The 26,750-nt window shown below is 46.1% G+C and overlaps 1 protein-coding gene across 5 annotated transcripts in view; it reads left to right on the forward strand.

Annotated features, from left to right (window-relative positions):
- Tns3 (tensin 3) overlaps window positions 1-26,472 on the forward strand; it is a 238,778-nt gene extending 212,306 nt beyond the window's left edge. For 4 of the 5 annotated variants that reach the window (XM_031339080.1, XM_031339081.1, XM_031339084.1 and 1 more), the window contains 11 exons: window positions 4,274-4,445; window positions 5,997-6,637; window positions 7,233-7,319; window positions 8,666-8,797; window positions 12,144-12,239; window positions 12,864-12,941; window positions 13,889-13,966; window positions 20,854-21,022; window positions 22,197-22,265; window positions 22,364-22,390; window positions 23,504-26,472. In XM_031339080.1, the coding sequence (XP_031194940.1) occupies window positions 4,274-4,445; window positions 5,997-6,637; window positions 7,233-7,319; window positions 8,666-8,797; window positions 12,144-12,239; window positions 12,864-12,941; window positions 13,889-13,966; window positions 20,854-21,022; window positions 22,197-22,265; window positions 22,364-22,390; window positions 23,504-23,648 (1,694 nt within the window). In that variant the 3' untranslated portion in view covers window positions 23,649-26,472. The remainder of the gene's footprint in view (window positions 1-4,273; window positions 4,446-5,996; window positions 6,638-7,232; window positions 7,320-8,665; window positions 8,798-12,143; window positions 12,240-12,863; window positions 12,942-13,888; window positions 13,967-20,853; window positions 21,023-22,196; window positions 22,266-22,363; window positions 22,391-23,503) is intronic. The other variant, XM_031339085.1, reaches the window with a different exon arrangement.
- The last annotated feature ends 278 nt before the right edge of the window (window positions 26,473-26,750 follow it).

Here is a 26,750-nt window from a genome sequence, read left to right on the forward strand (position 1 = left end):
GACACATTGAGAAGATTCCCAGCAACTAAATGGGATCTGGGCAGGACCCCATCTGACTTCTCTCTGCCATGGAAACTCATTTTAACAAGGGAGGGCTGCATGCCTCAGGAAGGTAGAGTTTGGAAGGTCTGGGTCTGCCCTGTAGACCCTCTGAGTAGTTGCTTTAAAGCCTGCTGCCCCTCTGTGGTGCCTGCATGTCTCTTTCACTGAAGGACATTGCTCAGGGCAAAGGAACCCTCATTGTCTTTGCCACTTTGCTAGGAACAGTAGAGATGGAGATTCCACAAGTTGTAATGGTCACTCTCCTCTTTCCCTTGTGATTTCTGTCACCATGATGGGTCATTTCTAGGTTAGTTTTAGGTACAGAGTTGAGGAAATAGACCTGAGGCCCTGGGAGAGTCTGTTCATCATCCTGGCTGGTGATATTTCACTAGCAGTAACACTGGGACCCTCATGTTGAAATTAAAGAACAGTGCTCATTATTTTATCTGCTCCTCTCATGAGTGAATATCTAGAAACCTGCGCAGAGGCTCCTCAGACGTCGGCTTGATTGGAGCCCGTATCAGTTCCTTGAGTAAGATTTCAGCATACGCCCTCCACCTCTCAGTTCTGTGGTGTTTCTATTTTATGCACTGCCCTGCATATTTTATACACAGGAGAAATCAGGAAAGAGACCCAAACTCCAGGCTTCACTTTTCTCACATGCAAAGTAGATAAAGCCCGTGTGGGGTCCTCTGGCCCAATCGGAAGCCTTTTAAGATGGCAGCTCTGTTCCTTCACTGGGTAGGTGCCATGGCAACTGGTACCCCCACCCGTGTCTTCTTAGTTTTGCAATCTGGTCATCAGACTGGATCATCATTCAGCTGTCTTAAAAAGGCAGCTAGCACCCATGTTTCTATGAATGCAAAGGTCCAGATAGTAATTGCATTATCTGATGTGGCGTTAAGCTGTATGGGGGTTGCCTTTTGCTGACTGACATTTCTGAGTGCAGGCAGGGGAAGGGGATCTGCAGGAGAAATTGTATCAGGTGCCTGGGGTCCCTGCATTGAGCACTTTGCAGGAGCAAGCAACCCAGTGGGTAAAGGAAGGGTTAAGCCCTGACACAAGGCCAGAGACAAGAGGGAACCACACAGCCACAGTGCCCCCAGAGTCAGTGCTAATGAATGATAAACAAAGCCACTTTCATGGGAAGTGCTGGCCTTGCTGTTTTTCTGGGAAAACACAGTGATAACAGGAACAGAGTGGGGATTTGATTTTCCTCCTCCTGTGCTCATTTGAAGGGAGACTTTGGCACCATGTAAACGTATTCAGTGCTTCTGAGTTCTGGCATGGGTTTCCCAGTGTTTCAAGGCTCAGGAACTCAGCAAACAGAGACAGGAGGAGCCAGGGTTGCCCTATGCTGTGTGGGGCCTGCTGGAGCAGTCACAGATTCAGGTGCTGAGCACCGCACTCTTTCATCCTTTGATGGCTTGTATATAATTCTCAGGCAGTAGCATTAGACTTCACTGATGAATCGCTCTTAAGACTCCCAAAGATCTGTGCTGCTTCTTGGGACTAGATTCTAGGGGTGATCCACACCTCCTTCCACCCTCTAGTTAGACTCTGGCAGAACTTCCACATCAAGCCGGTCATTCCTCCTTATCTATTTATCTATCCACCCATCTATCCACTTACCTACCTACCCATCCATCTACCACCCATTCATCTATTAGTCGGTTTGGCCATCTAGCCACCTACCTATGCGTCCGTCCGTCCGTCCGTCCATCCATCCATCCATCCATCCATCCATCCATCCATCCGTTCATCCTTCTGTCTATCCATCCATGTACTCATAATGTGCATGACCAGAACCTCCTCTATGTACCACCAGGGAAGGGTAGGGACAGCCCTTCCTCATGAGCAGTAAGCCAGTGGTTGGTGTTCTTCAAGCCTATAGTCCCCACCTGAAGCCCACTGTCCTTCCTGGTCTTAATCAAATGCCACTTCCACCATGCTGTAGTTTAAACGTGAATTCTACTCCTGGTTCCTCCTTCCCCCTCAGGCTCCTGTGATTAAGCATACTTGATCCCCAGATGGTTTTACTGTTTTAGAAGGTCATGGGAGCTCTAGGAGGTGGAGTCTCACTGAAGGAAGTGGTTCACTAGGGGTGGGCTGTGAGGTTTTATAGCTCAGCCATGTTTCCTGCTCACTGCTCGCATCCTAAGCTTCAGCTGTCTCACCCTCCTGTTCCCAAGCATGCTCCAACTGTCAGCAAAAATAAATGGTTCCTCACTTAACAGCAAAAGGCAGAATAATTGATAAACTCTAGAAGGAAGGCACCTAGGCTCCCTCTAGACAGAAGGTAGTCATCTAAGGTCTTTCTGGAAGTCCCAAGCCCACCTCCCTCCAGGCCTCAGTCTCTGACAAATGCTTGCCTCCAGAGGACAGGACTCTGCTGGTGTCGCTCCCCTGTTCTGGTTTTTCTTCTTTGATTCATCTTAAATGGAAAGTAAATGCAGATGGATATGGATGGAGAGAGGTTTTCACCTGGAAGACCATGAAGGGAGCTATGGTTTAAACAGCATGTGGGTTTGTTTCTCTGCCATAGCTGCTACAGAAAATGTGAAGGATGGTCTTAGACGACCATAAAGTTGGTTAATCAGTATACCAACCATTTACTTTTAAGTATTTATTGTGGATTGTACTGGGGGAAGGGATATGGAGGCTACACCTGTCCCAAGGATTTGCAGATAAATCCCAGAAGACAGGCATTCTCCGGCCTCTGTATTCAAATAGCACATCAGTACTGGCTTTTCCTGTACTGAGAATTTTAATAAGAGCTGAAAAATTAGCACAAAAAAAAATCCTGGCCCGTCATAGTTCCTCAATGGACAAGTTGCTGCATAAGGTTTTGTCCTGGTTTTCGCACGTGGTTTTTTTTTTTTTTCCTTCCATACTAAATAAGAGTCTACCCTTTTAATTTGTGCTATTTCTGTATCACTGGCAATTTTCTTTTAACTTGAGGTTTGACTTCTTTGGTATTTTGGTAAGTTCTCAGTAAATGTCTTTCCCAGCATGGCTTCTGCTTCGCGCAGTACCCACCCAGTGGTAGACGTTTTTTTTCATCCTAGCGCTGGCTGCATTTTCCATGCTCACTCCAGTGTCTTCTGTCTGTGTTTTCTCCTCCCCCTGAGTTTGCTCTCTCCTCTGCTGAGTCCACTCTCCTTCTGAAGTCCTTAACCCCAAGCTTAGTTTATTCTGCTTTTATTCTTGAGTTTCCATTTGATTATCCTTAGGGACTCAGGTTCTTTGGTGAAATGTGAATTTCTCTCTTTTCTAGTTTCTTTATAGCCTGTATGTTTCAACTCTAATTTTTGAGCCAGCTGTGTTTTTTGTTGGTGGTGAGATTTTGTTTTATTTTGTTTGCGAGGGTGGTAATTTTTTTTTCACTTGTGTTTCCTGGCAATATATGTTTAAGACTGTATTAAAGTGAGATGAGTGGGAGGCAGGTTGGGAAGGGCGGGATACCCTTCCGAGATGATATGGCTTTAAGGTGGGACTGGATGAAATTGATTTTATCTCTGAGGTGTAAGTCAATGAAAGCTTTTATTTTATTGGCCAGCGTCATGCTTCCTGGGCACATTTTCTACAGGTAGACTTTTAGAAACTACCCAAGTGTTTTTAGCTCCCTGGAGGCACTGGTGACGATTACTGGACACTTGGTGCCAACCCCTGAGGCTTAAGACTAAGAATACCTGACTAGTTCCAAGTTTTTCTGTGATCTCCAGTGTCTTGGCGACTCTGAACCTGCATCTTCATTTCCCAAGAATAGTATGTAGTGGATCTTCAGATCTGTGCCCCATGGTCCCTGGACCTGCTGCTCTTGAGTCACTAATATGGGAGGGTGGGGAACGAAAGGAAAGGTCAGCGTTCCAGATGATAGCTCTGCAATGCCTGCAGTGAAAGGAGGAAAGTGTCTCCGGAGAAGGTCCCTATTGGTTTGCAGGGTGGGCCGTCCATACATCTGTTTCTCATACATGAATAGCCAGCTCAGGATGGACAAAGCACAAGGGGAATTAGCAGCCTTCTCTTTTGGAAGCCATAATGGGTGACGATCAGCACATAGTAGAACAAAGCGGGGCCCCCCCCAGCCTTCCATGTTATTGCTGTCATGGTTCACTGTGGCCATGATCAACAGAAGGCTTCATTATAAACATGCGAAAGGGGTGAGATTGTGGCTTTACAGATCACGTCACGTCATCGGGCCTTTCTGCTTTTGTTTCTCTTGCTTTAGACCCACGAGGCTGCTCAGAGATTATCAGCCACACTGTGGGGATGTCAGAGAGCCCCATTGGACCCAAACCCACCATGCTCCGGGCTGATATGCCTGCAACACCCAACTTTCAGCAGGTGTTTGCGTCATCCTGCACAGTTTCAAGCAACGGCCCCGGCCAGAGGAGAGAAAGGTAGGAACAGGGGCTTTAGACTTGTCATAAGCTCCTTTCAAAGGCCAGGGCACTGAGCTCTGAGGGTAGAAAGGAGTGGGCAGAGCAGGGACCGACAATGTAACCTCACTCAGACACAGTGGAAAAGAGCCCATGCCCAGGACTGTGTGCTAGACACTGTTGCTTAGGGAGCATCATGCCCTGTACACTGCATGAGGAAACTCTATCCTGGTGGTGCTGCAAAAAATGGAAAGGCAGAAAGGGCTGCAGCAGACCACATTGTCTTTCTGTTTCATGAAGATGCAGGCCTTTTGAAACTCAGTAAGGCCAGCTGCCACGCTGGCTCAGAGCAGAACTAAAATCCCCCATGTTTCTTGTACAAGTTCTTGGTGTCCCTTCCCATTGAAATAAAGGGGTACATGCCTTTAATCCCAGCACTTGGGAGGGAGGCAGAGGCAGGCCAATCTCTCTAAGTTCAAAACTTGCCTATTCTACAAAGTGAGTTCTGAGACAGCCAGGGCTGTTACACAGAAAGAACCTGCCTTGAGAAAGCATACAACCAACCAATCAGCCAATAAGCAAATGAACATAAATAAAGAAAACAGATTATTGAATGATTAAAAGTTAAAAACTAATAAAGGAGGTTCTGTAAGGACTTGACATTACATGTAGAGTCTATACCTAGCGTGTGTCAATTTAAATACATGTATGCTGCAAGAACTGTATTTTTAATGGGTTTTCTAGGTTCCGGAATGTGGTAATTCTCAGTCATGTTGTTCCCCAGTCTGCAGGAGATATGGTCATTAGTTGATGCCTAAGATCCTAGACAGGAACAAACCCTACATATAATGTTTTACCCTATGATAACTCTGACCATTTCTCAAAGGAAATACATTACAGATTCCATAGCCAATCAGCCAGTGTCCCCGCCGTCTTTACTCTTGCTCTTTGGGGAACTTGTTAGATTTATATCTTTATTTATTTTTATTGTATGAAATGTTTTTCCTACCTGTAGTCTGTTTGCCACATGTCCTTATGGAGGCCAGGGAAGGGCAGTGGATCTTCTAGAAGGTGGATGCAGGTCACTGTGTGGATACTGGGAGTCAAACCCCGCTGCTCTGCAGAGTCTCCAGTGCTTAACCACTAAGCCATTTTGCCAGCCCCTTTGGGACCATGTCTAAGTAACCTGAGAGTTACATACTGTGTCGGCTAGTCATCTAACTAAAGGCAGACAGCATATAGCACATGGATATGCTGAATAAGGGATGATGCATATCCTGGCCATGACTGAGTAGAGCAGCACACAGTTCATCATCTCACTCAGAGTAACATTTGTGACTCAGCAGCAGTTTATTTCTACAATGCTCTATTGAATATTTTTAGGCTGAGGTCAACCTGGGTCACTGAAACACATGTAAGGGATAGGGATATTGCATCTCTCACGTTGCCCTGCAGCAAGCCTCAGTACGTACTTCCCCAATTCTCTCTCATCCGTGTCTTGTAACAGTTGCTGGGTTTGAGGCATGTCCCTTACATTCATTTCCTTGTGGCTCTTTTTTGTCTTTCAAACAGCCCACCTTCTGCAGAACGCCAGTGGGTAGAGAGCAGTCCGAAATCCACCCTCACCCTACTGGGGAACAGCCACCCTTCTGAAAGTCCTCTCGGCACCCATGAGTTCTGTAGCTCTGGTAAGGACACACCAGGGCTGCCCTGCTTCCAGTCCTCAGAGCTCCAGGCCACTTTCCACAGCCATGAGCTGTCCATGTCGGAGCCTCAGGATGCTCTGCCTCCTGCAGGCAGCCAAGCCTTCTTAGGCTTCAACACAGTAAGCACAGTAACAAGTGGCCTTCCACCTGGCGAGGATGCTGGCACCTTGCTGGTCAACTCCCATGTTACATCACCAGCTCCTGGAACTCCTCTGACGACAACAGGGGCTGCTGACAATGGCTTCCTGTCCCACAACTTTCTCACGGTGTCACCTGGAGCCAGCAGCCACCACAGTCCAGGCCTGCAGAACCAGGGCGTAAGCCTACCTGGCCAGCCACCCCTCCCGGAGAAGAAGAGAGCCTCAGAGGGTGATCGCTCTTTGGGCTCAGTCTCCCCTTCATCCAGTGGCTTCTCCAGCCCCCACAGTGGTAGCACCATGAGCATCCCCTTCCCGAATGTCCTTCCAGACTTCTGCAAGCCTTCAGAAGTGGCCTCACCTTTGCCAGGTATGTCTCTGCATCTGCTACGCCCTCAGGAGAGGAGGGCACGGTGGCTTCTTCCCATTGGAGCCAGTGTTCAGTGCTAAGTCAAATGGCCTGCAGGAAATGTTCAGAACCCCCCACCCCCACCCCCATCCCCATTCCATGGCTCTCTCCCATCCTGCTTGCCTAAAGCCAGCCAGACCCAGTTTTTCCAGTAAATCCACTCAGCTTCCTCCTTAATCCATTGTAGACTCAGGCCAGTGTTAGAGAGTGCAGATGCTGCAATAGTTCTGTATTCACTTTGACTTGAAAAGATAGAGATGTTTTACAGATACTTTCTTTCTTCCCGATTAAATAATTAATTGAGTTATAAGCTGTTTCAAGTGTTTGACATCAGCCTCACTGCCCTGTCCTCTTTTCCGGGTTTGAAAACACATGTGTCGTGCATTGTACCCTGAGGCACTGGCTCTGCCTTCCAGTCAGTTCTTTGAAGCTCTGTCTCCTCCCCACTTAGGACTCTCCTGTGCATCCCTCAAACCTAGGCATGGCTTTGGACTTGCATCACCATCATGAAAGAGGCAGCAATACAAATATTATATATTAAAATTTTGCTTCACAGATAGCCCAAATGATAAACTCGTGATTGTGAAATTTGTTCAAGACACTTCGAAGTTCTGGTACAAGGCAGACATCTCAAGAGAACAAGGTAGGCGTGGGCAAGGGACCTCTTACAATGTTGGTCATACTTGATCTCTGGGTCCTTCTGTCAGGGATCTCCTTGTATTAGCTGTGGTGCAGATAAAAACACCTTTATCACAGGCCTCTGGAGAACATCCCACAACCTTCACAGTTTTATGGGGAAAACTCAGTCCCAGTGAGGGTTTAGGTGAGAAGCGGGTTCAAGCCACATGCATCCCTGTGTGTGGCCTGTGAACACCAGCTCTTTCACCAGCATGGCGGCCCACCATTGCTTTGAGGACGAGACACCACTCAGGTTTCTACTAACGACTCCTTGAGGTCCTAGGCTCCATAGTACTGCAGAAAGAGGCAATGGAGGAGAGCTGGGGAATCTCGGGCTTGGTGGCTGCAGCCATGAATGGGAATAGAATGTTTGGAGATCTCCCTAAAAGGAGCTTCCTGTAGCCTGCATGAACCTGCTCCACATTGGCCATCTGGTTGTTGAAGTCCCTAAGGAGCTCATGGGCCGTTCGTTCATAGCATATGTCTCAGAAAGGCTAGTTTTCTCCCTGAGTTTCTACCGTTAGATTTTAGAGCTAATAGAAACTGTGAGACTCTAGTTCTTCCCAGGAGCTCAAGAAAGCTCTTGTCATTTTGAATGGGAGAGAAGCGTGGGTGGGGTGGGGTGGGAGGCGAACACAACCAAGGCCTGGAAAGCCTTTCATTCCCCTCAGGCGGCCTTTGTAAAGCTGCTTAACAAGTCCAAGTCCTCCCCCCAAAAAGACACACAGGGAAGCCTTATGCGGCCAGTGTCCCCGAGTTCTTCTGTCTCTGGTCTCCCTGCTTAGCAGCACAGATAAAAAGAGGCATTTTCCTTACTCCACGTTCATCCGCCAAGCAGGTTCCCCACTGGCCCAGGCTCTAGAAGCGACTGGGAGAAGGGGCTGCCTTAGTTCATCTTGTGAGGCTGTCACAGAGCATAGAGCTTTGGATGATGTATAGAGAACAGGGGTCGGGCTGGAGAGATGGCTCAGCCGTTAAAGGCTAGGCTCACAACCAAAAATAATAAGAGTACAGGGGTCATGGGGTGGGGCACTCCCAGCATATAAGCATCGGTTTCACACAGCTGAAAAGAGAGGGGGAAGCACACATGTGCTGAAGAGAGAGGACGTCAGTGCTTCGTAAGGTCCACTTTCAGTCGGCCCAGCCATCCCTGGGACCATCGCCAATCAAGAGAGCGTTACTCTGCTACTGTCAAACTGAGCATCAGCTCAGCCTTAAGTGTGTTTTTTTTCAGAGGTGGAGCCATCTCTGGCTCTGGGGTAGGCAGTGACCTTTGTCCCCTGTAGTCATTCATGCCTTTCCTTCCCCTAGCCATTGCCATGTTGAAGGACAAAGCTCCTGGGTCATTCATCGTGAGGGACAGTCACTCCTTCCGAGGGGCCTACGGCCTGGCCATGAAGGTGGCCACACCTCCTCCGTCTGTCTTGCACCTGAACAAGAAAGGTAAGGGTCCACAGATGGGAGTTGTCTGCTATTTACAGCGGTTGATAACGGCAGCTGCTCCCACAGATTCTCTCTAGTGTTTGCTTTATAAGGTTTACTTCATTAAGTAGTTATCTAGCTTAAAAACATCCATCCATTTATACATTTTATCTTCATTTGTTTTAACCAATCTTTTCCATACTACAGCAGACCAGTGGTTCTCAGCCTTCCTAATGCTATGACCCTTTAAGGAAGTTCCTCATGCTGTGGTGATCCCCAACCAGAAAGTTATTTTTGATGCAATTTCATAACTGTAGATTTGGTACTGTTATAAATAGTAATCTAAATATATGTGGTTTTCAATGATCTTAGGTGACCCCTGTAAAAGGGTCATTTGGCTCTCAAAGGGGTCACAACCCACACAGGTGGAGAACAGCTGCAGTAGAGCCAAGGACCCAGGAAAGCACCCTGTTTCTGTGTCAGCCCTTCTTCCTTTGGCATTGCTTAATGCTTGATTTGTTAGGCAGTCATCTCTAATATGATCATTGTTTTTTTTTTTAAACTTGCAATGTGAACGCTAATATAGTACATATCTATGTACTATCTTATGAGTCAGAAATTTTAAGACTCACTGAACACCTCAGGTCATGAGGAGTATGCAGTAGTCACCCTACATCAGGATGCCCTGAGGTATCTTAGCATGAGATAATGTTCACTGTAGCTCACATGGTTGCTCTACATTTGGTTGGCTCTGGTACTAGGCCTGTGATGGATAGATCATCATAGTGTGCTTGTGCATGTTCTCACTCTGCCTGCAACGTGAAGGGGAGAGGCTGGGGAGGAAGCTAGGTTCCATCACCCTCCCAAGGGCATGCTCTAAGTGACCCTAAGACCCAATCACTCCTTACATCTTCACTGACCACCAGAACATCTCTCTGGGGGCTGAGCCTTTGCCACAGGCATCAATGGGAGGTGTGCCATTACCTAGAGAGAGAAATCCGAATCAGCATGGATGTGGTACCTGTCTGTCCCATCCCATGCCTGGATCTGAGACGATCTGTCCCAACTTTTGCATGAAATCTGTGCCGAAAGCTTCCTGGAGCAAACACTATGCATGCTGCACTGAGGCTGTAAGACATGGTTGCGAGTGGGCCAGCCTCAGGCCTAGGAGGCTGACCCGCTGCTAGGAATGTGCTTGGGTTGGAAGGCTGGGAAGTATGGTTAGAAGGCACCTGGGACATAGCTCCCAAACCTGTGGTTGCTGACAGGGCTTCAGTGAGGGAGTAGGAGGGTCGTGGGCAGGAGGGTAAGTGATGTCACATAGAACGTCTAGGATGTCAGCATCAGAAGCTTAACAGAACAGTACTGCTGAGACATATGGCCTTTATCATGAAGCATTCACTCAGACCTGGCTGCTGAGGACTACCAGGCCAGGCCTTACTTGGGAGCATCCGTTAGTGACAGATCAGGAAAAGACTCATAATGTCTGGGAATGTATCCTGCCTTGGGCAGACTTTATACTAAGTCTGAGAATAAAGGAACAAAATAGAGGCTATGTGAATAGCAGATGTCAGGAAACCCAGCGTGGTGGTCTCCCCTGGCTGAAATACAGTCTCGCCTCTGTGTGTACATCCAGGCCTGGATTTGACATTTGTGTTTCCCAGTCCAACGATAGATTTGAGAGAAGAGTTTACCAAATGAGTGAAGAGCCAGTTAGTCACTGGGCCACCTCCAGTCATCCTGAGATGAGACAGCTGTGGTCATTCTAGACTCTGCATTCCAAAAAGCCCTTGGCAGCAGGATCTTCACAGGGCCATTTTCCCACAAGTAGAATCCAGACCTTCAGTGGGTTTTCTCATTAGGCTGGAAGCCCTGTATCTTCTCCTCCCACAGAGGAAGGGTCATATATTTGTTCCTTCTGTTTTATGTGACAGACTTTCATGGAATCATATCATCCCCTTCCCTGCAAGCTTGACTGCCCCTAGAAAATGCTGACATGTACTGCCACTAATGTGTGGTGTTGATAAGCATCATTGGAGCCTAATGCAGTTCAGTATCTCTCATCATAAATGGCCCCAAACAGATATGTCCAAGGTTTCTGATTATTTTCAGATTTCAAAGTATTGGTACCCTCATAATGAGATATCTTGAGAATGAGTCTTTTAAAAAAATTATTACTTTATTATTTTATTTGTATGATATTTTTCCTGTATATCTGACTACATAATATGTACATGTCTAGTGTCCATGGAGGCCAGAAGAAGGTGTCAGATATCCTGAAAATGGAGTTACAGATAGTTGTGAGCTGTCATGTGGCTGCTGGGAATAGAACCTGAGAGACCCAAGTCTTAAGATTAAATTCATTTACATCCTGTGTAATTCATATACATTCCATACATTTTGAAGTTAATATTATGCAATATTTTCCATTATTTTATTCATGAAACAAAGTTTCATGGTATGGAATCTTCCATTTATGGCCTCCTACTGGTGCTCAGAATTTGCCCAGGTTTTGGATTTGGGATTAGGACTATTCAGCTTACACAGGCTAGAGTCTGGCAACCTCTCCCCAGTCCCGAATTCAGTAGGTTTTGCTACCTGGAACTCCAATATTGGTAGTATTGAAAGGCTAGGTCTCGGAGCATAAGGAGAGAGATACAACACACAAAGTTGTCTACTGACTTTAGCAGCTTGGGGCAGTGACTTTTTTTTTCTCCTGGTTCCATTTGTATTTTTCCATTCGGTGGCTTCTCCTCTTCTCTTTGGGCTCAGTGGCTGGCTTGAACACAAGTGTCCTGTTTACTAGCAGTTTGGTAGAATGGTGTCCCTACACAGCAGACTGCCTGTTGCTGAAGGCGTTTCTGTACCCAGCTGGCGGTCCTCACCCAAAGGGCTGGCCTCCTTCCAGCTCTTTACTGAAGTCTTTTCTGCCAGAGTCTTGGTGGCCTTTCTTCTCCTGGAGGAATACAGCTGGTGCTCCAAGGCCAGAGTCATTCTGAGCTGCCAGTTCAGCCCTTCTCTGGGAGTTCTTGGAGTGTCTGAGGATGTCTCTCTAGAACCCTGTTAGCCTCCACATTTTTACTTGAAGTCTTACTATCCACCTGGTTTATGGTACCACCCATTGACCATCCCAGGAATGGTTCTAGGCATCCCAGTAGGCAGTGGTTTAATCCTATTTAGAGGGGGCCTTCTTAGGTGTAGCTCTTAGCTTTGATATCTACAGGACGCAGATATGCAAGCTCTGTCTGTCTGTCTGTCTTCTATATAGTTCTTTCTCTGTCTCTTTTTCTCTCTCCCTACCCTCTACCCATACTCTGATCCTCCTAGGTTAAATTTTAAAAAAAATAAATTTGTATTCTTTCCACAGCTGGAGATTTGTCCAATGAACTCGTCCGGCATTTCCTGATTGAGTGCACTCCAAAGGGAGTGCGGTTGAAAGGGTGCTCAAATGAACCATATTTTGGTGAGTTACTTGATACTTTCCAGGGCATAGATTCCCTCCTTCAGGTAGCTTGAGATTTGAAGGGCTCTGTGCCATGATGGGCTCCTCTCATTTTCAGCCCCTGGGTGTCAGGCTGCCACCTGAGGTCTTTGAGATAAGCTGAAGGGGCAGTTGTGCTTTTTAGAAGCATTGTCCAAACCAAATAAATGGAAAGGATCCTCCCAGAGCTAGAATAAGACAAGGTGAAGGTCAGCAGCTGGGTTCCAACAGGGTTAGAGCCCAGTGTGACTCCACCCCTCAGGCACAAGGAGCAGCACAGAGCTGGTACCAGAGCCTCCCCCCTTCTTTGTGAATTGAGAGCCTTTCACAGCCTTCTGGATAGACTGGAGCAGCCTTGTTTCTTACTCATTAAGAAGCGCCCCGGCACTTCACACTTACACAGGTGATGTGCTTGGCGTTATACTGCAGGCCCCTCGATCACCCTCTTCATTGATCTGGACCTCACCATTTCTTGGAGCTTTGAGTCACACCCCGCAGTGGTATAAAGGCGTGGGTTTTGGAAGTTTGGTCTCAACTGATTCTCAGGCTAAACATAGAGGAGGTGAAGAAACTGGTGACATTCATTTACTCTTATCCGCTTTACAGGGAGCCTGACGGCTTTGGTGTGCCAGCATTCCATTACGCCCTTGGCTTTGCCCTGCAAGCTGCTCATTCCAGAGAGAGGTATGTGGAGGAGGCTTCAGTGCTATCTGGATGTGTGTAGGATCTTCTGCACTGCTCATAGCATGCTGTACCCAGGGCCCACCGAGGACCTTACTAACTTGAAGATCATAAAGATTCTTTTTTATGACCTGCACTCTTAAATCCCAGAGAAAGCTAGTGGCCACCTGAATTGAAAAAGGAGAATGCCTTGCTGCTGATAGCAGCTCCCACACCATGGCCTGTATGGAAGGTTTCCAGAAAACAAAGACTGATCAGCTTAAAGACTTAAAACACTTGGGGATTGGAGAGATGGCTCAGTGGTTAAGAGCACTGACTGCTTTTCCGGAGGACCCAGGTCCAGTTCCCAGCACTTATATTAGGTGGCTTATGACCATGTAAAACTCCAGTCTTAGAAGATTTGGCCTCCTTGGACACCAGACATTTAAAACGTGTCATACATAAGTAGTTATTTTATATACAAACATACATATATGTACACACACACACACATATGAAAAAAATATTTTCTCAGACTAATTTTCAAGGTCACTAGCATAATAGATTCATAATCCTACAAAATGAGAATGTTGTCATGGTTAAATTTAAGTCATGAATGAACAAGTCTTTTATATTTGTTAGAAAATACTCACAATATTTTTTTTTTTGAAAATGAATATCCAGTGTGTATAGGGGGTTGACAGTGTCATAGCTTCCCTGTAGGTAAATGTTATTTGTCTTTTAAAATTTGATCACTTATGTAAATTAATTCAGAGGCTAGGAACATGTTTAAGGGGGCATGCCACCTCCATCTATGTTCAGAATGGGGTTACAGTTTCTGTGGGCTGCGTGATTGTCTCTCAAGAGAGAGTCATCTCTGTCACCATCTGGGATTTTTGTTGTCAGATTTTCTTTGCCATGTGGACTACTGTGTCAGGAGCTCATGTCTCGTCTCACCCTTCTTCCTGCAGATCCACTGGAAGAAATAGCAGAAAACTCGCCCCAGACAGCGGCCAACTCAGCAGCCGAGCTGCTGAAGCAGGGAGCAGGTCAGTGGACACCGCTTTGGTTTTTGTATCTCTGCATCTCCTCGTTGGGTGGAACCGAACTCCATGATAGAACTTCCCTTTGGACAGTCATTTCCTGCTTTTCTGTGGACAGTGAAGGAAGTTTCCTTTTATAGCTGCTTGGCACAGCTGGGTGGGGTGCAGCTGTAAGGAGGCATGGCTGGGGCATCAGAGGCTGGAACTATTGCTTGGACTCGAACAAGACCAGATTCAGTGGAATAAATGCCAAGGCCTGTATTTAGTGTGGGGGGAAGGGTGCAGTAAGGCAGGATGTGGTGACCTGCCTTGCCAGCTGAGAATGTAAAAATGTTCTGGAGCTGTGACTCAACAGTCCCTCAACGTGAGTCAGCTGCTGGACCCACTCCGCCATCTGTGTGCTGAGAGAGAACCAGGCCACTTGGGTGACATCTTTGTTAGTAGATTTTACTTCCTGAATCCACTATGGGAGAGTATAGAAGGCGGAGAGATTCCATGTCAATGCTGGCTCTCCGTTCCCAACATCCCACAACACAGTGTTACAGCTGATGAGCTATAGTGTCTTTGCATCGTTAAGTGAAGCCTATAGTGTCCGTAGAGCTCACTCTTCTTATTTAAAAATTATAATTGCTTGAAGACATCATCTCACCCCCACTTCTTTCCCCCTCCTACTCCTTCCATACTCCCACCATCATAGTCACAACCTGACTTCTACAGTTGTTATTACATGCACATACGCACAAGTCTACAGAGTCCATTTAGTGTTGCTCATAGGTACATGTGTTTAACGCCAACCATGTAGGATTTAATAACTTCTCAGGGCACTCATCCTTGAAGAAAACTGAGTCTCTCTGTGAGCAGCCATTGGTTGCCTATAGCTCTAAGTTCCACAAGGGTCCACCCAGAAATATAATGTTCTCTCTGTGTAAATGGGCTTAAGAAATATCATGGACATTCATTCATCAGTATAATGACACACCCAAGTATTTTCTTCATCCTGAGACTTACCTCTGATCTTCTTATTCATTCGTCCCTCATGGTCAAGATCCTCACTGTCACTGATCTTTTTATGGTTTGTAGTTTTGACTTTCCCAGAATGCTTTATGCTATAAACATAAACTATGTAGCAGTTTTAGGTTGGTTTCTTTTGCTTGGTAATAGCCATTAAGTCATGGCTTTCCATAGATCGGTGGCTTCTATCCTCGTGTATAGTGCAGGAGATTATATATGTGTGCTTGTACAGATCTGTGTACATATACATATGGGTCCATGAACATGTGTGTGCACATGTGTTTAGAGGTAGAGGTCCATATTGTATATCTCCTCAAATTTCCCTACACTTTATTTTTTGTTAGCAGAGTCTCTCACCGTACCTGTAGCTCATTGATATGGATAGGCCAGCTGGCCAGTGAGCTCCAAGGTTCCACCTGCTCTGTCTCCCCAGTACTGCAATTATACCAGAACATCACTGCACCCTGCTTGGTGGGGACCTGAACTCAAATCCTCAGGGTTGTAGCTTTCACTTCAAGTCTTTTACAAACTGGGGGAAAATGACGACAACAACAACAAAACCCTTTCATTTCACCAGTCCTTATTTGCGCATATAGTTACTGGAGAATATCTGGGTTACTTCTAAGTTTTGGCAAGTATGAATAAAGCTTCTAAAACTATCCAAATGTAAGTATGAATAAAGCTTCTAAAAGAATCCAAATGCAAGTTTTTGGTTAATACATTTTTCCAACTCCTTTGATTAAGTAGGAAGGAGCCTGATGGCTCCGTCACGTGGCAAGAGTATAGTTAGCTTTGAAAGAAACCACAGAACTTTTTTACAAAGTGGCTGTATCATTTGTATTCCCACCAGCAATGGAGAAGCATCCCCTTGCTCCACATCCTCATTGACACATTAGGTGGTGTCACCCTGAAGGATGTGCTCGTTCTAACTGATGGATAGTAGTATCTTACTGTTTTGTCACTACCTCGCGTGTGAATTACTCTCTAGCTAGAATGTCATGGTAAAAAAAAAAATCTTTATCTGCTCTGGATAGTTTGTATTCTTCTAATGTAGGTCTGCTCTGTAAAGCTAAGCACACAATGTGACCATTATACAACCAAAGGAGACTGTCTCATTTATAGTGAGTGTGGATGCTCTAAGTTCTAAAAAGATGAGCTTGCCATAGCCACAACAGAGGTCACAGGGACTTCTCCCTAGGCTAGAAGTATATTCCTGTGATATTCCTGCCTTCCAGCCTGGCTGTCATTCAGAGGCTTGGCATCTGATGTATGCACAGTTATACAGACGTCAGGTTTATGTTGTTCAGTATGGACACTGTTCTCCCTCTCCAGAGAGGCAGAGAACAAATGAGGAGACTGAGAAAGGCTTTGGGAACTGTGTCCTGAGCTGAGAGAACATCCTTTCCCACGTAGCCAGACCTTTCTTTCTCTTCTGATCCCTGTGAGTCTGAGCAGACTGGCCCTGGGAGACAGTGAGTACCATAAAAGAGAGAAACTCAGAGCCCCCAGCTTTGTTTTAGATGTTCCCGAGTGTGCTCCTAGTTTGACACCCCCTGTTAAGCCATCAGTATGGCCTTTGGCTGATTCGATTATTTGGTTCTACCTCTTAAAAATGTACTTGAAAAAATTTAAAAGCCTGTAATGATTTTTAAACCACAACTATGTATCAACATTATTAAAAACAAGAAAGAGAGAGAGAAGAAGGAAGGAAGAGAAAGAAAGAAAGAAAGAAAGAAAGAAAGAAAGAAAGAAAGAAAGAAAGAGAGAAAGAAGGAAAGAAGGAACTGTGAAGAAATAGGATTGTGGTGCCTTGCCTCAGAGAGGATTCTCCTTGTGGGGTTGAGTGGGTAACATGGTCTCTTTCCACTCCAGGGATGGAGCTCCTAAAGTATAGGCTGTTGGTCAGAGCCAATGGGCATCTTGCCTATACCACCATCTGCATCTGTGTTAGCAACAAAGCTCTGTTTCTTAGTCCCACACGATTGGCACCATAACCAGTGTGCCTCTGCCGTCATCTCTTGGGTTTAATATCTCTCATCATAAGCAGATTTTTTTTATAGTTCTCAATTCCTTAACTAGTATTCATCCAGTAAATGTTATACTCAGTCATTCTCCTTGTTAGAAATTAAATGTTTCTTGTCCATTTCAGCACATTATTTTCAATATAATGTTCTATTGATTCTTTGAGAAGTTCATATATTTTGATCATATTTACCCCAACTCCTCCCAGATCCTCCTTCCATTAGTCCTCATCCAAGCCTCATGTTTTCTTTTTCTTTATTTAATAACTTACTGAGTCCAGTTGGTTCTGCCTCTGTGGGGACATCTACTGAATGAAGCATGGCTCACCTACCAGGAACCGCTGCACCCCCTAAAGAAAACTGGCTCTCATTTCCTTTACCAGAAATCAGCTTTCTCTGGTTCTTCAGCTAGGCTAGGGCTTCGGGCTTATGGCTTGGGGCTTAGGGCTCAGGGCTCAGGGCTCTGAGCTTGGGGCTTGGGTGTCACTTCCAACTATGTTAGAATGTTGAATGGCTTGATCTTGTGTTGCTGTGAGTTCATGAGGGCAGTAGTCATGGTGTATCAGGAAGATACTGCTTAGCCCAGTCCCCTGTTACTCCTGCCCTTACAATCCATCCACCCCCTCTTCCATAATGTTCCCTGAGTCTTGTTTGGAGAGGTGTATTATAGATATCCTGTTTATGGCTACAGCTCACATTTTAAAATACATTGTTCCATTTTTTAAAATAACACTATTATTTTTTTTAAAATGGGTGGGTTTTCCTACTGATGTCAAACTTCATGTCAAACTTTGTAGTCTGTTTAATTATCTGCCTTAGGCATTGAGCTATGAGCCTTAATTTAAGGCTGCTTTCAGATTCTTTCTTTTAATCCATAATACACCAGGAGTGTGGATTTCCATTCTACTGCACATTCTAAAGGCAAGGATTCAGCTCAGCAGATCTGGGGGTGGGGCTTGTACCATCCTGGCCGGAGGATTACCTGTGGTCACTTAGAACACCTGTAACCCAGGCATTGTATCAAAAAAGTAGGACTATTCAGATTTCTGTAACCTCTCCCCCACCCCCTGCCACCTTTTGAATTCCATTTGTCATCCTGATTCTAGACTTCTGCTAAGGTCCTTGGAAATGTCCCATATCTTCAGTAGAAGCCAAGACCGGGCAACACAGGATGGGAAATTTGATACTGATGCCATTATGACTTTGTTCCAATAGCTGAAACAATTTGTTTCTGTATTTTAAGCCTCAATTCTTAATTGTTTCTTTTTGAAACGGAGGAGCAATGTGAGCTAATCCTAAAAAAAGAAACCCTTTCACCAGACTTCCCATAGGTCTGTAGATAGTCTGGCTGTTTAGCTTAGTGCTCTATGAGTATAATTTAATAAAGATCATGGTTTTGTTTTTGTTTTTGTTTTTGTTTTTTTAAATAAAAGCAGGGCAGTGTGGAGGGAGATAAATGACTCTTGAGCCTGTTACGGTGCAGCCACGTCACACTGGGAGGAAGGCGAGGCAGGCTGGAAGTTCTCTAAAGCAGACCGCTCTGAGCATCAGCCAGATCTCTTCCTGCTCACTCCCTCTCCTGGGATTGTCCTTCATGTACATACAGTCCTTTTACATTCCTTTCTGCAGTTTGTATAATGGGTTTGCTCGTGGCTTTTAGAAATACAATGTAAGTCTCAGTTCTTTGTGGTTCTGTAGGACTCCACTGCATAATTCAGCTCTCCACGGTCATCTGTCCAGTTACTCTGGCTCTAGCTTTTCAGTGCTATAAGACAAGCTTGAAGGATCATCTTTCTATTTGATTCTCCCTGAGTTCTACATATTGCCTTAAGCTAACCTCCCAGAAGTAACACAGAGTTAAAATATGTGGATCTGAGACCGCTTTTAGATGGGAAGTTTTCTCAGCACAGGAGCTCCGTGCTGCAGGTCTGAAGAATGCTGTCCTGTTGAATGTGTCACAATGTGCCACAGCTCCAAGTCTTCCCTTCAGCAGGAGCACTTGGCTCTGAAGGCCACATGTTCTCTGTTTGAGAGCCTGACTCTGTGGGAGATGACGCTGGCCCACTGTCATAGTCATAGGGGATCTGCCTCCAGAGGTGTCATTTCTCCCAACATCTCCCAACACCAGGCTCCTGCCTGGCACCACAGATGGACCAGTCCTTATCAGGAAGCTCCCTGTGGTGTCTTCAAGACAGCAGTCTAGCCTGTGGTTTCCTGTGAACCACATCTAGGTGTGCCAAGTCTATGGGATTTTCATAGTAGTTAGGTCAGAATGAACACACACACACATACACACACACACACACACACACACACACACACACACACACACACACACGTATGCACGCACGCATGCACACGCACAGGATGCCTTTTGAAAGTCCATGAGCGACAGGCCAGGATTAGAGGCAGAATATTCACTGTCCTGAAGTCTGTTTCCCATTTTCCGAGCTGCTTTCCAGAGTCTGTTCATAGCACACATGCTTTTGATTTTATAGTTCTAATCATAGCAGAGTTGGTTTATTCTGCTTTTCCAATTACCTGCTAACCATTTTTCCATGTTGCCATATAATTTCCGTGATTACCGTTTGCTGGTTGCTTCACATTTCATTGAGAGGACGAATGTAACCCTTTCTTTATCCTTGGATATAATCTCTTTTCGTTCTTTCCTGCTATAATGCAGATGGGCATGGTCATCTTCCTCTGTAGATTAGCTGAATCATATGCTTTTTTTTTTTGTTTTTGTTTTTTTTTTTTTTTTTTTTTTTTTTTTTTTTTTTTTTGGTTTTTTTCAAGACATGGTTTCTCTGTGTATCCCTGGCTGTCCTGGAACTCACTCTCTAGACCAGGCTAGCCTCGAACTCAGAAATCTGTCTCCCTCTGCCTCTCAAGTGCTAGGATTAAAGGCATGCGCCACCACCGCCCAGCCTGAATCATATGCTTATGGCAGACTTTCTCTTTGAATCTTTGAAGAAGTAGTACCTTGAAGTTGTTTCTCAGCTTTTCAGCTCCTCCTGATAAAATATGCTAAGGGTATCTAGAATGGGCGCAGGTTACCCCAGCATACAAGGTACCCATTTTACCAGAGCTTTGTGGGCTTTAAGCGTTGGGCAGTGTGAATATTAAGAACATTGCGCTCCTTCTCAAGAGAGCACAGGAAAACCCCTGGTTTAGGCGAGCTGATGTGCAGGTGAATCACCAAGTCTGACAGACAGTTCCCTTGAGTGCTTTTACCTGGGACTGAGGTAGTTCTGGACACGAGTCGTCCATGAAGTTTGTTCTAGCAAAGTCATCTTGACTTGAACTCAGGGTGTAGGTGATACTGCCAATGTTCCTTACTTGGGAGTCTGAGATCCGCACCTGCAAACCTGGGGTGCAAACTGTTCTTTGGGGCTCTTTAGGACAGTTATTGCTAAGAGGTACTAAGTGAGTACAGTACAAGCCATCACCCAGCAGCCCCTCTGCATGCTCTTCAGCACTTCAGGCAAAGCAGTATGTAAAAATAGAGTTGTCGAATTGATATTTCTCAGGAATTTCAGAGTCTCCATACTTACCACATTTTGGGTGGTTGTGTTAATGATAACCATCGTCTTTGCTCTTGCTGAGGCCAGGAAAGGTCCTGGATGAACAGAACACTTCTCTCACCAACAGGCCACTCCCTAATAGCTGGGACAAGTGTATCTTTAATACTGGTGAGCAGGGAGCGCGTGCTTATTACCAGTGTTTCTAACTTGGGTCACACATCCAGATTGTTCCCAATCCCTTCATCTTCTGGTTGGTCTTTCTCCATGTGTCAGAACATGTATATCCCCAATGGTTCTTGGTTAATGCGCTTCTCACCTCCTCCCCACTGTCTTGCAGCCTGCAACGTTTGGTACTTAAACTCTGTGGAAATGGAGTCCCTCACCGGTCCTCAGGCAGTCCAGAAGGCCTTGAATATGACCTTGGTTCAAGAACCTCCCCCAGTGTCTACAGTGGTACACTTCAAGGTGTCAGCCCAGGGCATCACCCTGACTGACAATCAGAGAAAGTAAGTCTTGTTGGGGAGTAGGGCGTGGAAGGGCATGAAGTCAGCATTGGGTGTCTCAGCCATTTTCCATTCTATTCTTTGAGACAGGGTCTCTTTGTAAACCTGGAATTCAGTGTTTTGCCAGACTCGCTGGGATATGCCCAATGCAGGCAATTCCCCTAGTCTCTCTTAGTACTGAACTTACAAATTCCCATCAGCATATCCAGGTTTTATATAGGTGCTGGGGATCTGAACTCAGGCCTTCATGCTTGCCCTTTAAATGCTACCCATGAGCCAGCTTTTTATCCCCAAAGCTATTTATTTTCTTTTAAGGACTTTTTTTTTTCTTTTAAGATGCAGAATCTTTTAAGTCATTGCTTTAGAACCACTGAGATGGACCAGAATCTACTGGTTTCTATTTTGGCATCATTACATCCATAACTTTTGGACAGCTCGTTTTGGTCAAAGTAGCACAGTATTAGTATCAGGAGCCCTTGTGGCAAATGCTTGGGACATAGCTCAGACCATCCTGAGCTCTCTATGTAATAGCCTCCCTGAAGGCCACCATATGTACAGTTCCCAGGGCCAGTTCTTTAAGTGCTATACGATCTTCATTGTTCTAAGTTGCTGAATAGTTTGAAGAAAGAATCTTAAGATGAAGCAGTTGGGCTCAGAGTATGGCTTTGCTGGTCAAGGCTTCTCCCCACACTTGTAGCAAATGACCCCAAGCAAATGGCTTAACCCTCTGATGTTTGGTTTCTTCTTTTCTTAAGCCTATGCCAAAATACCTACCTCAGAAGTTAGTAACTCAGAAAGTTTAGTGAGCACATGTCCTCCGAGGCCCTGTTGATGTGGGCTCAGCTTTGGGAGAGCCAAAAGGTCCAGTGGTCCTGAGCTGCCTCCTGTGTCTTACCACTTGCCCTTCCAGTTCCTCAGAGCCCCTGTTCCATCTCTGCTTTACCTGTGGTTGACCCTTTCCCTCTTTGTGCTGCCTCTATTGGCTGTCCAGCTCCTGGTTGTTGACTGAGAACACATACTCTGGTCCTTTCCCCAATAACAAGTAAAGGCATCAAATGGTTTCTACTCCACAAATCATCCCACTGGGGAAATGAGGAACCTACCCAGTCTATCACCCACCCACCCATTACTCTTACCTTCCGGGACAGGAACTACCCTCTCTCTACTTACCCAACAGGCTCTTCTTCAGGAGGCATTACCCCGTGAGCAGTGTGATTTTCTGTGCTTTGGACCCACAAGACAGGAAGTAAGAATTTTGCATTCTTATAGCTAAAAAGTATACCTCTTTTATCCTTTAATTTTAAAAAAGTTAACATAAAATTCTTCTTCTCTTCAATTCTCAAGGTGGATCAAAGATGGCCCTTCTTCTAAGTAAGTTGCCAGTGTTTTTACTCAATTTGAAAATCACAGTGCACAGCTGACCTCAGTTCTAGATTTGCAAAGAAGGTCTTTTATAAAAGACCGAACAAAACAAAGCAGTCATTGTTGCTGGGATCATTTGTTTGAGTTAAACTGAAAGTAGAAAATTAGAGAGTAAGTATTCTGATACCAGAGCCCAGGCCTGGATGGTGTTGGCTTTTCAGTGGGCTGGAGGTGCCCTGTCTATCTATATTGTATCTGTAGTGTCCTTTATACACTGAGTCAGATATCTTAGTCTAGGCATTTGAGAGGGTGCCAGTATTGCTGAGGACCCTAGATCTCTGTGTGTGAGTGAAGCCCACTGGCAACATTTCCCCGTCTTGAGGGAGTCTGCTTTGTTCCTTTGGCCAGTGAGTTCTTGTTCCCCCTGCTCCGCACTGCCATCAAGGTGGTCCGAGGAGCCTGATCCTCGCCCTCCCCACCCACAAAGGCTTCACTGTCTGTGGCTACCAGACTGACTCCCTTTACATGGTCCATACTGCTGATCACATATGTTCATCATGTGCCTTCTTCCCTGCAGGCCCATTTTAGAGTTCTTCCTGCTCTGGAGAACTGGTCAGTAGTAGCAGACAGCTGTAATTTTTGGTAGTCATAACAGTTGCCCAGGCCTGAGAGTTCTTGGCATATTAGCTTTCTTGTTTGGGGTGTCTAGTCTGGGCTGGGCTGGGAGCTTCTAGTGTTCTTCCTGGAGGCCTAAAGCCCTGACCTTCCATAGGAGACCCTGATTCTGCATAGCCAGCCGGAGCTCAGGACTCCATAGAAGGTGCCTGGAGGACCCCTAGACCTCCAGAAGAGGTGCTGAGGAGCTAGCAGAGCCTCAGCTTTGATTTAAGGTAGGGTAGCATTCTTCTAGGCTCAGTGCTCATTCTGCCCACAGTAGTTCTCAAGGGCTAGTGGTCAGGTGGTAGACAGGGTCTCTAAGCCAGTGCTTGGCGCATCCTAACTTGCAGGTGCAGTCTATACTGTTCCTAAGGTTGCTACCGTGAGAACGAGAAAGCCTGCGTGCGTGCGTGGCGTGTGCTGTACACTGTACTGGCTCCTCTCACCTAGACTTGTCTTTTGCAGAGTCTTTGGATTTGTGGCCCGGAAACAGGGCAGTGCTACCGACAATGTATGCCACCTGTTTGCAGAGCATGACCCCGAGCAGCCTGCCAGTGCCATTGTCAACTTTGTGTCAAAGGTTATGATCGGCTCCCCTAAGAAGATCTAAGCCCCTCCTAGCCAAACCTGCCAGATGCCTCCTAGGGCTCTCAACACGGCAGTGGGGTGAGGTGGGGCCCCCATTTGTACCAGACTGACAATCCTCACATTCCAGACTCAAGGGGGAGAATGCGGCAACTCTTCAAACCAAGAACAAGCAATGTCACCACAGATTGGCCTTAAAGAAGCTTCTCATCCTACACATACCTATATAGTCAGGCGCACTTTGAGTGGATGGATCTTGGCCTGGGAAATGTCTCGCCAGGGTCCCAAGGACAGGGGATGTACAAGGAGGGAGTATAGAAGACAAGGCTGCCCTGAGTCCCTGACTCATTAGCCTCTGTGTGGAGGAGGAGCATCTGTCCCACTTGACAGAGGCTGAGTAGTCATGGCACCCACTCGTCAGCAGAAGTGCTCTGCCCAGTGGCTCCCTCATCTTGTCTTTCTACATCAGTGAGGAAACTGAGGAGGAGATGCATGGTTAGTGAAGGTCTGAGCAGGTTGAAACATGATGGGGATCTAAGTCGGGGCAGCAGAAGGGATGTGAAGTGAGGACGGTGGAGGAAGCCTCTGGTGTCAGGAGGAATATGGGTATCCAAGAGCCCACTGCTGGTGGTAAGGACTCTGTGATTCTGCTCTCAGGTTGCCCCCTGGGCTGTGGAGAGCCTAGAGGACCTGGAGAGGAAAACAAGAAGATGGAATCAAAAATGCCATTTTATATAATATATATTTTACTTATGCCAAATTATTTATAACCGCTTGCCATTGCCATACCGTACCCACGTCAAATGCTGCAGCCGACTAAGCTGTGATTACGAGGAGGCTTGTCCCCTTGTAGACACACCAGAGATAGCTGGCCCCTCAAGTGGAAGGGCAACGGCGGTCTCAGGGTGACGCCACGCAATCTTTCACCTGTAGTACTACCAGACGGATTTGTCCCAAGCAGCCTACCCTCTGCCTGGCACAGTGACATGTTTTGCCCAGATGCAGATGGTTTCTTTCCTGATGGGAACGTCTAGGAGAAGTGGGAGACTAAGACATTGGCATCGGTCTTAGCCTCTTCTGCAGGACCGGCTGGTCCATCTAAAGGTCTGCATCATCCAAAGCACACGTGGCCTTTCCAAGCTGTTACTGTGCGTGATTCTCCTGTGGTACCTGCAGCTTCCAAGGGGAACTCTGTGGGTTGTCCAGAGGGAGAGATGGGATGAAGAGAAAGATCAAGAACTCTAGTTCTCACAGGCTACTTTTGATTTGCTGAGTCATCTTAGCTACTGAGTTGGGTGTGGTGGTTCTTGCTAAGATGAGCACCCCACTGATGGCAGCCTTCCTGCCTGCATCAGTGCCCGGAGATTCCGAAGAAGGCAGTAACCCATCACTTCCCAGAGTGGAGGTGGAGCAGGGCTCCATGGAGACAAAGCCAGGGTCTCCTCGGTCAGAACATGACTGCCCCAGGAAGGCTCTGAGCATCCCTGTCCCAGCTTGAAATTTCTACTCTCTGCCTTCTAAGATCCAGACTTAGCTTCCACGTCTTGCAGCTGGGACAGGCTACAGTTGTAAAGCTGGGATTTTTGTGGTGAATTCTGTTTCAGAAGGGGCAGAGATGCAACTACATGTAATTGGAATCAACTCTGTCAGAGTGAGTGTGTGTGAGTGTGTGTGTGTGTGTGTGTGTGTGTGTGTGTGTGTGTGTGTGTGTGTGTGTGTGTACAGGTGGACCATTCCACTTTTTGCTCATGTGTATGTCTGTGTGTATACAGGTGGACCATTCCACTTTTTAGCTCCTATTGATGCACCAAAAGCAAGTGCCTCATTTCTGTGCCAAATGTTTGCCTTGGTCTTTAAGGACCCACTTCGTGGACACTCTGATGTGCCTGTTAGAGGGAGTGTGCCACCATTCCCTAGAGGCCCCATGTCTTCCTCAGAAGCTTCTAGTATTTCATTTACTCATATGCAGCTAAACTCCAGATGAGGGCAGGGATGGGGCTGAAGGTTGTGTCTGTCTAAGAAGTACCACATCCTATGATAAGTCTATATGCAGATGTGGCCCAGGGACCACAGACCCACTCCCATCCTATGATAAGTCTGTATGCAGATGTGGCCCAGGGACCACAGACCCACTCCCATATCCTCCTGCTGGAGGGGGAGAGGGCCAAATTAGAATCAGCTGGGCGGTGCTGAAGCCCACCCTTCCAGTGAATTGAATGCCCCAAAGGTCGGCATGGAATGCGTCCAAGAAGTCACTCGAATGTGCTTTCAAAATTGACTGGCCACGTATGATCTTTACTCAAGATAAAAGCAGTCAAGGGAATCAAGGGACACAGGAAGACAGCTCTTCAACTGTCTGCAGCAGCTGGTAGGACAAGGTTCTGTCTTCTGTGTGTGCCGTGTGTATTGAACTTCCAAACAAGAAGAGACCAATATCATAGACGATACTGTGTGCTCAAACACTGGGAAGGAGTATAACCCAGGCTTTTGCTACAAGGCCATCGGTTGGGCACAAGTTAGTACATTATTCTATGAGTAAATTCAGTGATGTCCCACCATTTCCAATAGATAGCCAGTGTCCCATTAACCTTCTCATTAATGGTCTTATAGTTTCCAGTGTTGAGCCATGTTAAAAGCCACACTGCATTTATCCTCAGTGTCAAAGACATTGTAATGTCGTTGTATCTGTCTTACCTATTAGCGCAGCTTTTACTATTCTATATTGTAAAGAATATATATCCAGTATGTAAATGAGTGTTCTATAAACCTTTTGTATAGGTATTTCCTCTGCTCCTTAAATATCAGCCTTATTCAGAGTATAATAAAAATTATGACCTTGGTAAGTCTAATGAAGCATATTTTTAAGTCTTTGTTGTGCATGTGTGTGTGTATGTGCCCATACATTTACTCCAGTGTGTTTGTGAATGTGGGAGCGCATGTGCCTGCCATATGTAAAGATTAGATGACAACTTTGGTTGTTGGTCCTTGACTCCCACCTTGTTTGAAATAGTCTCTTACTGTTTCACACATATGCCAGGCTAGTTGTTCCAGAGACTTCTTGGGGTTCTTCCTCCTTCACCTCACATTTGGCTGTGGGAACACTGGGGTTGCGGACACACAACACCAT

The sequence above is a fragment of the Mastomys coucha genome, unplaced genomic scaffold (assembly GCF_008632895.1).
Source record: "Mastomys coucha isolate ucsf_1 unplaced genomic scaffold, UCSF_Mcou_1 pScaffold22, whole genome shotgun sequence".
NCBI classification, from domain to species: domain Eukaryota; kingdom Metazoa; phylum Chordata; class Mammalia; order Rodentia; family Muridae; genus Mastomys; species Mastomys coucha.